Source organism: Dasypus novemcinctus, chromosome X (assembly GCF_030445035.2).
Source record: "Dasypus novemcinctus isolate mDasNov1 chromosome X, mDasNov1.1.hap2, whole genome shotgun sequence".
Lineage (NCBI taxonomy): Eukaryota > Metazoa > Chordata > Mammalia > Cingulata > Dasypodidae > Dasypus > Dasypus novemcinctus.
Window position 1 is genome coordinate 185,740,024 of NC_080704.1, and position 17,552 is coordinate 185,757,575.

Genomic DNA, 17,552 nt, shown 5'->3' on the forward strand with positions numbered 1-17,552 from the left:
GCCAGAAAAGGAGAAAGGTAGAAGGACCAGATGATTGAGATCTTGGAGGCAACAAAGTTAAGTTTCAAGGAAAGGAGGTAAAAGTGTCTGGAAGTATGGTGGTCTAGATGCCATCATCGAGACTCCTGCTGAAACATGTAAAAATGCAGGATGAAGAGAAACATTTTACAAAACTCATTAACAAGCTGGCTAGGGAGGAACAATACTCAGAAGCCAAGAATGAACCATAAACAGGAATGTGAGAAGCAAGACGAACACACAGGCTTTCTTGTCCAGGGTAAACTCAATGGAAGGATGGAGAAGAAATAGCCGCCTGGGGACCCCAAGGAAAATTATCTGTCTAGACTACTGACACTGAGGGCAAGGGAGGAAAAAATCTCTACTCCCACTCTCACCCCCACCATGAATTTGTAGCCACAAGTCAGCCCTCAAATAATTTGCAGCCAAAGTTCAAAATAACTTGGATGGTCTGAAAAACTACAAGCAAAAAAATTAATTTAAATGTGGTCCTAAAAATTTAGATTGCATATATGTTACCAGAAAAAAATTTTAAAAACCATAGAACTACACAACACAGAGTGACTCCTAATGTAAATTATGGACTATAGTTAATGGTATAACTATGATAGTTTCCTCATTTGTAACAAAGGTGCCATACTAATGCAAAATGTTAATAATAGGGAAAACTGTATGTGTGCATGGTATATGGAAACTGTACTTTTTGCATGATTTTTCTGTAAACCTACAACTGCTCTAATTTTTTTAAGATGAGGGGGGAGAGTGGTTCCAAGCTGGTAGTGGCCCAAGATGCCTGGCAGAAGGAAACACTGGGTAAAATCACCTTCAGTTCAGGTCTCGAAGTATTCCCATAAAGTTCCAGGTAAAATGAGTTCACAGGCAATCATCACAAAACCCATCAGGGAACAAAGCACCACAACCCAGCAGAAACAGGGGAAGAAAAAAGCCACAAGTACTTTGGATATTTTAACTATCAGACACAAAAAATCAATTGTTTAATATGTTTAAAGAAATAAAAGAGAGGATGTGTTGACTAATACAAAGGGGTGCTGATGCAAAGTACCAGAAATCTGTTGGCTTTTATAAAGAGTATTTATTTTGGTAGAAGCTTACGGTTACAAGGCCCTAAAGAATCCAACTCAAGGTTACTTGCTTTCCTAACTCTCTTGCCATGTGTTGAAACAAGATTGTGGGCAACATCTCTGAGGGTTCGGCCTTCCTTTTTCCCTTAAGGCTCTGTGGGCCCAGCTTCTTCTGATCTCAGCTGTAAGGTGGCATAGGACTCTTTCTCTTCCCAGGACTTGTTTCTTTCCAGGCTCAGCTGCTCTGGTCTCTTCACAAGATCAGCTGTAAACTATCAGGCAAATGGCTCATTGCTCTTCCCAGAGCCTCTGCCATGTCTATGGTGCTCTCTCTTCCTCTGTGTATCTTCTCTGTGTATCTACTTCTATATTATTGATTGAGTGTCCGTTTATGTAGCCCACAAAGGGTGTGGGGCTCAAACTGAGTCACCCTAATGACGTGGCCAAATCAAAGCCCTAATCTTGATTTAATCAAGTAAATATAAAGCCTTGAATTTAAATCAATCAAAGGATATCATGCCCAGAGAAACAGACCAGTTTACAAACATAGTATCTGTTTTTGGAATTCATAAATAATATCAAACTGCCACAGGATGGAAAGTAGGATTTGGAAGAGATTATAACTGATTGCCAGAGATTGGGGGAAAAAAACAAATTCTAACTTCTATAGGTGAAAAATACAATAATCAAAATAAAAACTCAAATGGTTTTATCAGATCAGGTATAACTGAATAAAGATGTTATAAAGGGAAGATAAAACTGAAGAAATTATCCAAAATGTGGCCCAAAGAGACAAAGGGATATTGAGTATATCATTATTCTTTGTATCATATATATATCTTATAAACATTCTTTTGTATCTACTCTCTCTCTCTCTCTCTCTCTATATATATATATAATTTTGAAAAAAGGGAGCAGTGAACAATCAAATGAGGTAGAGTTGAAGAGTGAGAGGACTAACACACTACTGAGCTTTCTAACTTGCAAGGCTGTGAGTATAGTGAGATATGGAGTGAGTGAACCTGAGGATGACAGTTCCAGGAGACAGGATGTGGGGATAGGACTGAGCACATCCAAAAGCCAAGAGGTAGGTAGATCGAAGAAGAGATAAGGTGTGGGGGCATTTTCAGGATTTGGAGTTGTCCTGGGTGGTGCTGCAGGGATAGATGCTGGACATTGTGTGTCCTGCCATGGCCCACTGGGTGGACTGGGGGAGAGTGTGGACTACAATGTAAATCATTATCCATGTTGTGCAGCAGTGCCCCAAAATGTGCCACCAGGTGCAGTGAATGTGCCACGATGATGGAAGATGGAAGAGGTTGTTGATGTGGGAGGGTTGGGGTGGGTGGAGTGTGTGGGGGGGTATATGGGGACCTCATATTTTTTGAATGTACCATTTAAAAGAAAATAAAGAAGAAAAAAAAAGCCAAGAGGGAGAAGGTAGTGGAGAGAGAGATAGAAGAAAACAAGGCAAAGTCTTAGAGGAGGCGGGAAGGGAGGGGATCTAAGAGTATGATTAGATCTTCAATTAGACAAGTTTACTGTGGTTTTTTTAAAAGATTTATTCCCCTCCTCCCATGCTGCTGTTCTTGATATCTGTGTCCATTTGCTGTGTGATCTTCTTTATCTATTTCTCTTTTTGTCTTCTCTTCTTGTCTTTCTCCTCTGGATTCACAGGGATTTCATCCTGGGGGCCTCTAATGTGGAGAGAGGTTCCCTGTCAATTGCACCACCTCAGTTCCCAGTCTCTGCTGCGCTTGACTCTCCCCTTTGTTTCTTTTAGTTGGGTCATCATCTTGCCGTGTGACTTACTTGCACGGGCACTGGCCCACCACGTGGGCACTCAACTTGCTGTGCTGGTACTGGCTCGCCACGCAAGCACTGGCTTGCCATGCAGGCACTCATGTGGGCACTGGCTCACTGAGCGGGCACGCTTTCTCTTCTTTTTCACCAGGAGGCCCCAGGGATCGAACTCGGGTCCTCCCATAAGGTAGTCAGAGGTCCTACCACCTGAGCTACATCTGCTTCCCAAGTTTACTGTTTATTCAAGAAAAAATTGTCCTGTCTTAAAAAGAAAACAGAGAACTATGACATACTTCAATCCTAAGGCCACATCCAAGCTGAAAAGCAGTTGGAGGTGTGTGTTGTGTCTAATTTCAATTCACATCTGAAAATAAGTTATTTGCTTTTGCCTATTAATTCTGTAATCAGTGTAGAAAATAAGGGTCCATTAAATTTCAGTTTAGTTTAAGACCTCAAAGCAATTTATAAAAATCTTTCCATTTATAAACAGAAAAACTAAGGCACAGAAAAAAGTACCCTATGTTGTTAACTCTCTATTTGCAGGATCCACTTATGCCTCTCAAATTCTCAAAAAAGACCCATGCTCCATAACCCACTTTACTAATACGTATGTATTTTTCCAAGTAAGCACAATTGGTATACTGCAAGACAGAACACAAGGTAGAGATAGTTTAGAGCTTAATAAGTTGTATGATAGGGTTTGATGTGGTTCACCAAAGCTAAACAAAAAGAACAAAGTAGTAAAGACCACAAAAATCACAATCAGAAGTGACAAAATACCCTGCTCTCAAACGTGCTGCTCCTCTCAGAAACCGTTTTCATCCTTGGTCTCTAGTATAAGGTGCTTGGCCATCAGTGGGGGGAAAAGCTGCTTGTCTCTGCAGCAAAGGTCTTTAAGCCCAGCTGCTTTTCTCTGGAAATTAGAAAGAGCAAGTCTACTCACCTATGCCTATTTCTACTGCCACAAGGTCAAATTTACAAAATTAGGCCACTCTGCAACTGTATGACTGCTAATAAGCTCAGTGAATAATAAGTAGGAAACACTGTAATGCTAAGGAGTGTAATCCAAAATGTCACAAAAAATGTGTAGAAACATGAAACCAGTTTCTGAAAAAGTTTATTATATATCACTGCTTCCCATATTTTGTATTTCTAGTTAAGATGCTTTCTGGAGTTACTACTTTGAAATTTAAGACTTTCAATTAATCCTTTATCAAGTCAGAACCAATGCTTTGTTAATAAGAATCGAGCTATAGTATCTTTCTTTTAAAGGGTTTAAAGTGCCCCACATATTATCACAATTCTTCTATTAATATTCTTGCAGATTTGTGTGCTGGGGTAATCAGCCTTCTTCCTCGCACCTGCTGGGAAAATGGCTTCCTGATAACGTAACAGCTGGCAATGATTGGTTATGAGCCAGACACTGTTGTAAGCACTTCACATTTAATCCTCACAACTCCCCTATGGGGAAGGGGTTATTACTGTCCCCATTATAGATGAGAATATTGAAGCACATAAACAGTGAAACACGTAAAAAAAAAAAAAAAGGGGGGGGTGGGGTGGGGGAATGGGAGCAGTATCTTAGAAACAGATGACTTCCAAGGTCTCTTCCGGCCCTTTTTTCCTTCCTTTTGAAATAATTATAAATTCATAGAAAGTTGTAGTCTTAGTTTCCCAAGGCTGCCATAACAAAGTACCACAACCTAGGAGGCTTAAAACAACAGAAGTTTACTGTCTCTCTGTCCTGGAGGCCGTGTCTGAAAGCAAGGTGTCGGCAGGGCCACACTTCCTCTGAAACCTGGAGGGGAGAATCCTTCCTGCCCCTTCCTGGCTCCTGGGGCTTTGGCGGCAATCCTGGTGTGCCTGGGCTCACAGCTGCAGCACTGCGATCTCTGCCTCCGCCTTCACATGCCATCCTCTTCCTGTGTCTGTCTGTGTCTCGTCTCCTCTTTTGAGGACACCAGTCATACTGGATTAAGGGTCCACCCTACTCCAACTCATGGATGGGTATGGCCTCATCTCAATTTAACTAACTCCATCTGCAATAATCCTATGTCTAAATAAGGTCACGTTCTGAGGATCTGGGGGTTAGGACTTAGACGTATCTTTTTTGAGGGGTACAAAACTCAACCCATAACAGTCACCAAGCAGGCTGGACTGAGAATCCACAGCACTGTCACCCTTGTCAGTGACTGCTATGAGCCTGGAACCAGGGCTTCTCCTTCCCTTATGTGAGGCAGCAACCTGTGAGTTAATTCATGAACTCAAGTCCTTCACTAAACAATTCAAGAGAACTGAAGAGAATGGAATGCCTAAATTAACGTAAAATAAATTTTATTCTATATATGATACCCTTGTCTAAAATAGTGGTTTTCAAACTTTTTTGACCATAATCACAGTAAGCAATACACTTCATACTGTAACCCCATACACCGCACACACAACACATACACACAGCTCTAAGAAATGTTTCATGAAACCATACTTAGCCTTGTTACCTATTATACTCATTGTATTTTCTATTCTATTCCCTTTAAAAATGCTGGTTGCAACCTGGTGAATCGATTTTATGATTCTCTGGTTGGGGATCCAGAGTTTTAAAAATTCTTGTCTAAAATTTATATTATCTCTGATTATCCACATCCGAGTATGTAGTGAGCAAATGGATTAGAGTAGACTTACTGGTATTCTACCATAGAATTATTGTGACTCTAGCAATGGAAGAAACTGTATTACTGATGTGGAGACAGTGGCCATGGGCGTTGCTGAGGGTGGGGAGAGGAAAGAAGAGGTGTGCTATGGGGGCATTTTCAAGACTTAGATTTGTCCTGAATGATATTGCCATAACCCACTGAATGGACTGGGGGAGAGTATAAACTACAATCCATGCTGTATAGCAGTGTTCCAAAATGTATTCATCAAATGCAGTAAATGTACCTCACTGATGAAAGAGGTTGTTGATGTGGGAGGAGTGGGGGTATATGGGAACGTCCTATATTTTTTAATGTAACATTTTGTGTGATCTATGTATCTTTTTTAAAAAAAGATAATAAAAAAGTATAAATGTTAAAAAAAAATAGAAGCCATATCACATACACACACACACACACAAAAGAAACAGAAAGCCATCTCTCACACACACACACACAAAATGAAATCAATGAAAGAAGAATGTTTCCCTTGAATGTACCACCCTGAAAATCACATTCTTTATTTTTCTGTAGCACTATCAGGCTCTGTTATTTTGTACCTAATTTTAGTTTCTGTCGTTTTAAAATTTTTAAAAATGATCAGAAGCATTTCCAAATTTCTTATAAGAATTTATCATTTAACTAGACCTAGTAGTAAGTTTCAAGCAGTTTGAGAGTTCAGAACAATTTCTAGTATTTGAAAAGCATAGCAAAAATAAAACAAGAACATGAATGCCTTAACTGAAATATAAAATGTTACCTAAAAGTTTTTCACATCTTAATGGATTGAAACTATACAGAAAAAAAAATCAAGGTAATGATTTGGGGTCAACTCTGTGCGGCCCAATTGCTTAAGTAGTAGGTAAAGTTCAATTGGAATTTGAAGTCTCAACTTGAACATACTGAGTGGTGAAAATACTAATGGGGATGGAGGCAAGAGAGGGCCAAAGGGATGGTTTGAAGCCAAAAACCTACTCATAGTCTATTCAACTCATGGCTGGATTTGGAACCCAGCTACCTGTGCCACCAGACACCATTTCATGGATACAACAGCAAGTTCAATTCAGACTTCAAATGACAATAAAAAATAATCACAGAAATCATCGGTAGCTGGGTTAACAGTTTTAGCAACATTAACAAAGTGATATTTTCAAGCAGGGGTCCTTTGTACTGTTCAATTCAATCATGCTTAGATTCCACTTCCAGGAAATCCCTTTTTGGCATCCTCCCACATTCCCCACTGTGGCAGTTTGAAAACTTTTCTCCCCCTCTTGTCTCAGAGGAATAATTGTCTCTTCTCCTTTCCAAAACTGCCCTACAAACTGGGCATGATCCCATCCCCCTCTGCCTACTCCAGACCCTACTCTAGAAATGATTCCTTCTCTTTGCCTTTTCATTTTCTTTCTCTGCAGATGCCAACCTCCCTGTCCATAAATATATTCAACTTAATCCAATTCTAAGAAAAATAAATTTCCCTCAACCTGGTCACTGCCCCTACTGTTTTGTTTTTTAAAATCACCTACTCTCACTTTAAACCTCTGTAAACTGGCTTCTGTTCTCTCCTGTTTTGTTTTTTAAAATCACTTACTCTCACTTCAAACCTCTGTAAACTGGCTTCTGTTCTCTTCACTGTGAGATCCTTCTCCTCGATTCAAAAGCATTCAGCACTCACTGTACCAGGCCCTGGGATGCAAAGATAAGGAAAAATGGCCCCAGCCTCCAGCAGTTTAAAGATCCCAGGGAGCTTGGGATTACCAACCCTAACAGCTTCTTCTCGATCCTCCCTGTCCTTGATCCCACTGCAGGATTTGACACTGATAACTGTCTTCTTAAACCTGTCTTACTTGGCCCTCTGCAAACCAGACTGAGGCGAGGTGCTTCTCATTACTTCGTTGGCTCCTTTTCCATTTCCACTCCCTACAAGCTGGCCTTTTCAAAGGTTCTGGGTTTGGATTTCTCTATATGCATCAAGGTTACTTAACCAGGGACCCAGAGATGGGCGTCCCAAGAGCTGGGAGTCCTCTAAAATTTTATGTAAAATTTTGGGGATAAGTACAGTTTTCAGAGGAAGAGCAACTATATTTACATGTTATCAAATGAGTCCATAACTTGAAAAAGACTAAGAACCACTTTTCCTTATCTACATCTCCTGACTCCTTTCTAGGGTCAGGCCTGCAATGGTCAAAATACTCTAAATGCCATATGCCCAGAACAGAACTCACCATTCCGCCTTCCTTACCCTCTCTTCCACCTTTCTCTAAATGAATTCCTTTTCTGACTTCCCCACTCTGTCACTGGTGCCCCACCTTTCTGAGCACTCAAGCCCCCAATCTCAGAAGGCAGGCCTCCTTCTCTGACTTTTCTGATCACACTGCAGTCCAAGAATGTAGGTTCTCCTGCCTCTTCCCCTTTCCATCTGCACCACGAGCATCCAGTCCAGGCCCTCGGATCTCTTGCCTGGCACTCCGACTCATCTCCCCAGCTCTGTTAGCTCTCCTCTCCTATTCATGCTTCATAACATTGTATTTGATCAATAACATTTGATTAAAAACTTGAGGAGGTCTCCATTACTTCCTGAAGTACAAATTCCTTACCTGAGCATTCAAGACCCTCCCCTAGATGACTCCAAATCTCCTCCTCTTCCCCTGCTCCAGCCAAATATCACTGACTACCCCTGCAAAGACCCTGCAAGGCTGTCAGATTTCCCTCGTCCATGCCCAGAGTCTGGGTCTTGTCTCTGCCTGAAATACTACTTACCCCACTATCAAGGTCCAACCTAAACGATTATTGATTCTATGCAGGCTTTCCAATCTCAGTTAGATATGCTCTCTTTTTCCAGTGCACTCCCTGTAGACTTCCTCTGCATCTCTCATGTAGCACTGAATGTGATCTATCCCATATTGGGAACATCCATATTTGTCACATGACATCATTTCTGCTAGACTTTCATATCTCTGATACTATTTTCTGAAAGCAACTTCATATATGAAACAGTTGCACATGTCAACTTGAATATCCAGGAATGGTATCTTGTATTGTTTTGGTGAATGGTTTCAACTTTAATTTTAAGGATTACTTTTAGTGGTTAAAATTTAGAGAATGCAATTTTCCAAAACTTTGTGTGAGCAACTCAGTTCATGTTTATCTCAAATGTGTTACTTTACTGACTTCCTAAAGTCAGGAGACATTCCTAGCACAGATCTGAAAAATATGGCTATGTACCACAGACCTGACTTCATTTTTTTTAAAAAAACCTATTATTATACCACTCCCATATAGAAGTCATTACATCGAAGGTGGAGAGATAAAGGTGGATCCCTGCCTGGATAAGCTCGCAGCATAGCACAGGGGACAGGCACTTTCAGCATAATTACTATGTAAGGCAGACTGGGATACATGCTCTAATAGAGGGCCCAGCAAAGTCTAACAGTGGAACAAGTGAGACATAAGATTAACTCCCACTGGGGGATGCAATTGGCCTGGAAGAGAGCCTAGGCTTTCAGCCAGAGGTTGCAGGATAAGTGTGTGGATGCTGGGGGCTAGAAAAGGAAGAGGACTGCAGGTAAAGGATGGCAAAAGCAATGACTCGGAACTGAGATCACAAGGCAGTATATGTTACTGCAAGTCACTGAGGGTTTTTTTTAGAGGAGGGGTGCTCAGTTCGACATTATCATACCTAAGTTAAAAAAACAAACAAAATCTGGCAGCAATGTGTAGGATGGTTTAGACAGGGAAGAAAATGATAGAAGCCAGTTTGGAAGCAGCTGCAAGAGATGATAGCTTAATTTAGGAAGTATGAGTAGAAAGAGGAAGAGATATTTGAGATTTACTAAGAATGTAGAACCTATAGGATTTGGAACTCATGTGGCTGAATTCATGTGGCTATGGGAGGCAAGGCAAGGGAAGAATAAAAAGTTGACTTCAAGTTACCAAGCCTAAGAAACTGAGGATCATCCACCTAATAGGACATAAAGGAAGAAGAAAGGTTAGGGAGACAAGGTGTTTGTAATTCTTCTCATGGACTTATATATAAAGGTGTTTAAGGGTCAGGCCCATTAGACTCACTCAAAGACAATGTTGGGGCTAGGTTTAGAGGTCACCCACACAGCAGTGACAGCTTAGGCCATGGGACTAAATGAAGCCACCAAGAGAAAGTGAGTAGCATAAGCAGAGATGAGGTCTGAGAGCAGATAGAGGCAGTGGAGACTCAGGCAGAGGAAAGGAGCAGTGAAGACGTATAACACAGAAGCCAAATGAGAACTTCAGGAAAAGAGTGGTCATTTTTTATTGTTGGGGAGAGGTTGAACAGAATGAAGACTGAAATGAGTCCCTAGATTTGGTGAGTAAGAAGTCACAAGTTCCAAAAAGGTAGCTTCAATAAAGCTGGATATTAGAATGGGCTGGAGGCACCCAGTACAAAAAAAGGTGCAGCCTGCCCAGGAGTGGTGCCACACACACGGAGAGCTGACGCAGCAAGATGACACAACAAAAAGATACACAGATTCCCTATGCCACTGACAAGAATAAAAGCAGACAGAGAAGAACACACAGCGAATGGACACAGAGAGCAGACTACTGTGGGGGGGGGGGGGGCGGAGGGGTGGCTGGGAAGGGGAGAGAAATAAATTTTTAAAAAATAATAATAAATCTTAAAAAAAAAAAGGCTAGAGGAATCAATGAACTAGAGATGAGGATAAGCCAGACTATTCTCTCCAGAAATTTGGCACTGAAGTGAGAGATGGGACAGCAGTTTAAGGGAAAAGGTGGTCTAACACTTGACTGTTTTTTATTTTTTAGGGGAGCACACAGAAGATGCCAGAGAAAGTGGATGACTGATGGAACAAGGTCTTGTAGGATATGAACTGGGGCCTCAGCACAACTTTAAAGATTCTCTGTGAACCATTCTTTAATTTCTGATCATTTAAGGCCAGGCATGCAAACATCAATATAGGAAATGTTCCCTAATTGACAAATTTTTGTGAATTAAGACTTAAAATTTCACTTTCATTATAATTTAGAAGATGTGTTCCCATAAAAATCTTTTTATCCTCAGAATTAAAAAATGTTTAACACAGGAATATTTTTCAAATTACATATTTAATAAAAAATTAAGGCTGAAAATGTACACAACTATCTGGTATGATTACATTTGTTTCAAAGCATTACATTTTAATCTGTAATCAAGATGATGAATGAGTACTGCAGTTCCTTCTAGACCTCCACAGTCTTCGTGTAATTGTCCTTCCCTTCAACCAGGAATTTCCTTTGCCTGAAACAACTGCTGGTGAAATATGGGGAGGGAGATGCCTTGTTTCACTAGAAAGAATATCAGGCCTTTATTGCAAAAACAAATTCAAATTAAAAGACAGCTACAGGAAGAAGAGCTGTAATACAAAGCAATTTTTCCTACTTAATGACCTCTTTCATCACCTTCAGTTTAGGCTACAATATATTTATCCTATACTCGAAATAAAGGGATCTAAAGATTTCTTTCAAAGAATTATTCTAGCACGTTCCCCTTAGCAGGTGTTTGCGTTCAAGTTTGTTTAGACAACCAAAGGAAAGGTAAAAAGATGCAAGCATGACATGGCAGTAAAAAAGAAGGCAAGACCAGGCTGAATGATTGTTTTAAGAAAAAAATTCATGGAAAAGTTTATTTCAGCCACGGGGTAATAAAAAGTTAAGAGAAACTCCAGCAGTATGAACAACAGGAAAGGAGAGGTTTTACAAATACACAATCACCTTATGGATTAGGTCACAGGTTATAACTAAAGTATAATACATCTATCCTACCAAATATATACTAAATGCTATCAAATGATATTTGAAATGTCATTCGTAATGCATCTGTATATTTAAATACATTTGCTTAAATGACATTTAAGCTCAGGTGATTTGTTCCCATTTCTAACATGAGCCACAAAAGCCTGACATGCATCACTTATTAGCTCCAAAGTTGACCGCAAAGAACTCTGGGACGTGTTTTCATAGGACTGGCCAGTTGTACTAAGCCACCCACAGTCTACCTCCCTATCTGGCCAGGGCTGAGGGCACACTCAGGGGTGGAAAAACACGTTTCTCTGAGGTGAAGCTCCTGGGCTCACGTGGGGCTCCAAACGCCTCACAGGCCACACGATTCAGTCATGGGTGCAATCTAGCCAGCACAGACTAGCAGGGGAGAGACCTATTCACTCTGAGAATGATTAAATTATTTAATATTTCATAAACAGCCCCCCCACACACTTATCACACTAAGAAGGGTGACAGAGAGAGTAAATGAAAGAGGATTCCTGCTCAAAAGCAGAGAAGCCAACCTGAGAAACTTCCCACACCAAGGAAAGCCCTGGAATTTACCAGACTGTGTGCCAGAGGAAAGGCATATTTCGTGAGGATCTCAAACATGTCTCTTCTGCTGTGGCCTTCCTGTTTCAGTGCAAACCTCAGATTTCTCATGTCCTACAGGGCAAAGGAAATGGTTCAGTCTTCAAATAAAGTCAGTTAATATGCAAAAAGTCTTCCACTTAACTAAGGATTTACTTACCTGATTGGGCAATTAATCTAGACTACTAAGAAAAACATTTATAGCATAACTTGAAATATCCAATTATGAAATTATTCCCATTATAGCCATGAATTGAAGACAAAATAAAGCAACTAGTGTGCCAAAGAAAAGACAGAACTAAAATTTCTTTTATAAAAAGAAAATCAAACCTTACCTTGTATATTATCTAATGTATCAAGTTATGTGAATTGATTTCTGAGGTACTTTTAAGATCCTAAAACAAAATTTTATTCATATAACTTTTTAAGAGTATTTGCTATCAAATATAATCTCAAATTGTCAACCATGCCATTAACATGCAGATGCTCTCTCCCTCTCCCCTAATGCTTTTACTTTAAAGTCTCATTTTAAAAATTAGAAATGATTGGTCTTTTAAGCTTTCAGGCAATTAATATAGGTAATACATTTTTACTACACCATTCTACTTCCAGAGTCCTATATGAGCCACCTTAAATTATTCCATATCAGTGCTTCTTCATTTATTATTTCAAGAGTACTCAAAGCTTTTTTTTTTTAAAGATTTATTTATTTATTTCTCTCCCCTTCCCCCTCCACCCCGGTTGTTTGTTCTCTGTGTCTATTTGCTGCGTCTTCTTCTTTGTCCGCTTCTGTTGTTATCAGCGGAATGGGAATCTGTGTTTCTTTTTGTTGCGTCATCTTGTTTGTCAGCTCTCCGTGTGTGTGGCACCATTCCTGGGCAGGCTGCACTTTCTTTCGCGCTGGGCGGCTCTCCTTACGGGGCACACTCCTTGTGCATGGGGCTCCCCTACACAGGGGACACCCCTGCATGGCAGGGCACTCCTTGCGCGCATCAGCACTGCACATGGGCCAGCTCCACACGGGTCAAGGAGGCCCGGGGTTTGAACCGCAGACCTCCCATGTGGTAGACGGATGCCTAACCACTGGGCCAAGTCTGCCACCCTCAAAGCTTTGTATGTCTTTGATCTGAAGGCCCGGCAAAAGCCTTGCAACATAACAAGTCATCTCAAAATGCAAACAGCAGGAAAAAAAAAGTCTAAATAACTAGACTAAAACCTCTAGTGAATATTCCAAGAATGATCACTCTGTACACAGAAGGCTTCTACCAGTCCTTTCCAGCTCCAGATTTTGTGCTTTCATGTTTAAAAGATCATAACTGAATAAATCCAACAACTGATTCATATTCTTTAAAGTGGTTATCAAAATATAACTGTAGAAATTGGGATAGCAGTTGTTGGTTCATGATGCAAACTGGTAGTCAAAAGGAAGGAAAAAGGTTATTGCAATGAGATGATACACTTTAAGAGGGTTTATAAACAGCCACAGGTACAACACTTGATTGGCTGAGTATTGCAGGGCTCAATGAGCCATGAGGAACTTTTTTCCTGGGTCAGAGGAAAACTCTATAATACCATTCTCTTAAACCACCAGGCTAGAAATTAGATCATTTCTAGGTAAATATTTATTCTGACCTATCAGTGATTTAAACAACTCTGTTTAATGTGCCAAAGCTCAAACACTTTAAGTAACTACTTTTTTTCCTTTATTTTCTTTTAAATGTTACATTAAAAAAATATGAGGTCCCCATATACCCCCCACTCCCCCGACGCCACCCCTCCCACATCAACAAACTCTTCCATCATTGTGGCACATCCACTGTACCCAGCGAATACATTCTGGCAAACTGCTGCAGCACATGGACAGTGTGGACTACGTAACTACTTGTTGCCATCCAATTCTGATCTAATTAAATGGCAGAAAGGATTACAACCCCACATTGCCAACAAGAAAACTGAAGTGGACAAGGCTAAATGCTTCATGGGCAACAGATCACCAAATCTCTAACGGAAATATGAGCCAGAGAAGGATGCCTGGGAAAGAAGTGTGGCTAGATTCTCAAACTATGTAACAAGTGGGTCATATGGTGCTGTTCAAAGCCTTGCTATATAATAAGAGCTGAGTAAGCACACCCTCCTTACAACTATTCTGAAGGGCTGATTTATTGAGGCATCATTTCTGCAAAGAATGTCTAAAGAAACACACACCACAACTAACTTCAAAATACGACATCATCTTTGAACTTAGTAAATGGGGGTGGAAAGTGGAAGGAGAGAGAAGGCTTTGTGGTGGTATGGTTTTATTCTGCCTTTTTAAAGTTAGCAGCAGGAGCTGCTATGGGAACTGGAGGGTAAAAATTCACATATTCAGAGCTACACTTGTATGTGATACATCTTCTCCTCTGGGACTTATATCCATGTGAAAGGTGCTACTGGCAAGAAGAAATCCCGTGTGCTCATCTGGTAGAACAAGATTTACAGGGGTTATAACTAGTTTCAGGAAAGAATTGCAGCTGTATTACAGTTTCAGATGAAAACTGACCTATAAGAGCAGGATAGTACGTCTTTTATCAGCTTCTAGTCTGTTATGGAGAAAATGGAATCTGATTCTTTTTACACTTGTGTTTCCAAGTAGATAATTTAAAAGTTGTGCTACTACATTGTTCTAAGCCATTTTCTTTGAACACACTCAAATTATAAGAGATACACATATGTAACATTTAAGAACTATGCCTGGTGAGTTGTTTCTAAAGGCTTCTGTTCTTACAAAATCCCAATATTTATAGGTCACAGAGGGTAGAGAGTAACTGGGATTGTAGAAAAGGCATTAAGTAGCCAGGATTAAAACAAAGCCAAAAAACCGAGGTGGGAAATGATGGGGGAATTTCAGTTCAAGGTTCATAATGAGACAATCCTTCGGTCTCTGATCTTTTATAAACTGGAGAGAAAAACACCCTATTTATTCCTAATCCAAACACAGAAGATTGGTTTTTAGAAATCTCAAGTGCCTAAGAGTGTCTGAGACTAGAGAAGGAAGCTTGGGTTCTAAACCTGGCCCTTCCACTGACTCCTTGGGCAAATCTAGGCAAGCAATCTCATTTCGTGGAGGCCTCGTTTCCTCATCCACAGAATGAAGCACTTAGACTGGTCTGGGGCCAGCAAACTTCAGCCCAAGTCACTTTTTGTATGGTCCTCGAGCTATGAATTGTTTTTTTACATCTTTAAAAAGAAGAATATGCAACAGAGATCCTCTGAGGTACACAAAGCCTAAAATATTTACTAAGTGGCAATTTATAACCTCTGAAGCAGTCACCTGAGAAGCTTTAAAGAGTCACAACCTTCAGAGAGCATCTTACAGCAGGAGCTGGGGTAGAACCCAAAGATGTACATTTAAAAACAAGTCTCTAGTCCATTCAGTGGATTATGGCAGGAGATATAATGTCCTGCATCTATCCCTGCAGTATCATTCAGGACAACTCAAAGTCCTGAAAATTGCCCCACATCACATCTCTTCTTCCCTCTCCCCACCCTCAGCAACTATCGTGGCCACTGTCTCCACATCAATGATATAATTTCTTCCATCACTAGAGTCACAATAATTCTATAGTAGAATACCAGTAAATCCATTCTAATCCATATTTTTATTCCTCCATCCTGAGGACCCTGGGATGGCAATGCCCACTCCACATCTAAATTGAGAGGGTTTTAGATCCCACATGGCTGATGGATGGGATTCTCCTGCTTGTAGTTATAGACATTCTCTTGATTCCCTGGTGTGGTGGTTGACCATCCTCAACTTCCTGTTAGCTGACCTGGGTAAGTTCAATGAACTGGAGAGTAGGTGTTACAACTCTGCTGAGGCTAAGGGCCCAGCTGGCACATGGACAGTCCAGATATTCATGTGTCCTGGGCATACACCAACCCCAGCACCAACCACAGGTTCAGTAAAAGTGACAGAAGAGGCATGTGTAGAGAAGTCACATTGGAGTCCAACTCCATCACACTCAGGAGCACAAATTCCAATGCAGTGCTCCAAAATGTACTCATCAAATGCAATGAATGTACCACACTAATGAAAGAAGTTGATGTGGGAGGAGTGCGGGGTGTGGGGAGTGGGGCATATGGGAACCTCTTATATTTTTTAATGTTACACTTTATGCGATTTATGTATCTTTAAAAAAGACAATATTTTAAAAATAAAATGTAAAAACAAAAAACAAGTCACTGAGGTTATCCTGATGCATATCTAGATTTAAGAAGTTCAAAGACCCTTCCAGTTACTCCTAGGATTGGGGATTATTCTGAAGATTGTAGTCTTCTGATACCCAGTAGGTGGAAAGCAGGTTTTCTTGCCACAAGGTTTATTCTGGTGTCTGTGAAATGATTAGCTCACTACACTTGGATCCCAACTTTGCCATTTGTTGTGTAATCTTAGCTAAGTCCCTAATTCTTCTGATTCTCAGGCTCCCCATCTATAAAATGGGGATGCCAACATCTACCTTAGAGTAGGGTCTGGACCAACATAGAAGCTCAATAAATGGTTACTATTATAACTGATTAAATTTTATTATCATTAAATCCCTGCTTTTCCCCATCCCAAAACAAAATGTTTGGTCACTATCTCTTAAAATTGTCGAAGCAAAAGGTATAAAGTTTGTTAGAGTTAAGCACATGTTCTGTTCATAAAGGGAAAAAATGCTCTTGAATTCCTTTTTTTTTGTGGTGTGATAGTGCCTAGCTGGTAATACATCACATGATCAGACACCTGCAGCAGAACTGAACAAAATCTAAACCTTTTAGGATATTTTATCTACAAAGTTTTCTTCCTAGTCAGTCAAGTTAACAAACAGACCAGTTCCTTGACTTCTTGGTGACAGTTGGTGACAAAAGCAGACAACAATTCCCTAGGCAGTTTTGGAAAGCTCAATCACAAGGAAAGGAACCATTTACAGGACCTTAGATGAACAAGGGGTTTTGATTTAAAAAAAAAAAAAACAGAGTAACTTTCTATGATCATTCAAGATTAATAAGCCCTTTTCTTTGGGTAAGAAAGCAAGCATTGAATCTCTTACTTTACAAGTAATATCTAGACCATAGGAATTTTCTCCTCTACTTGTCGCGCCTCCCATTTTTTCAATTCTTGAGATCACACCCAAAGGAACATCAAGTATTAGAGCAGAATCCTGTAATGGATAAAAATACAAAAGTCAATATGTCTGTCAGCATAATTAAAATATCAAAAACAAGTAGAAAACTAAAAAAAAAACCAGGCTTTTCAGAGTGAGTTTCACCTTGGCCCTTTACCCCTTTATGAACAAAAATATGCTTGTGCTCACATATGAATGAGCAAGCATGAAAGTAGATGAGTATACACTCAAAATAAATCCCCACACCTTTTCCATTCCTCCTTGCCTGCAGAGGACAGACTTATCTCTCAGGTACGAAATTCAAGAGCCCCTGACGCATTGTTTCCAGCCTGTCTTTGTAGGCTTCCTCTCCTACCACATCTGGCACTCCAGCCATAGCCAACTCCCTCACCTTCTTCAAGCATTTCATCTATAATCAGGATTATGTGCTTTGC

The 17,552-nt window shown here is 40.3% G+C and overlaps 1 protein-coding gene across 20 annotated transcripts in view; it reads right to left on the reverse strand.

Annotated features, from left to right (window-relative positions):
* The window catches only part of MTM1 (myotubularin 1), a 105,757-nt gene that overhangs the window by 47,896 nt on the left and 40,309 nt on the right, over positions 1-17,552 (reverse strand). For 11 of the 20 annotated variants that reach the window (XM_071212952.1, XM_058291685.2, XM_071212954.1 and 8 more), the window contains 2 exons: positions 17,044-17,154; positions 11,948-12,049 (listed from right to left, as the gene is read on the reverse strand). In XM_071212952.1, coding sequence (XP_071069053.1) covers positions 11,948-12,049; positions 17,044-17,154 — 213 coding nt within the window. The remainder of the gene's footprint in view (positions 1-11,947; positions 12,050-17,043; positions 17,155-17,552) is intronic. The other 9 variants (XM_058291695.1, XM_058291692.1, XM_071212957.1 and 6 more) reach the window with 2 other exon arrangements.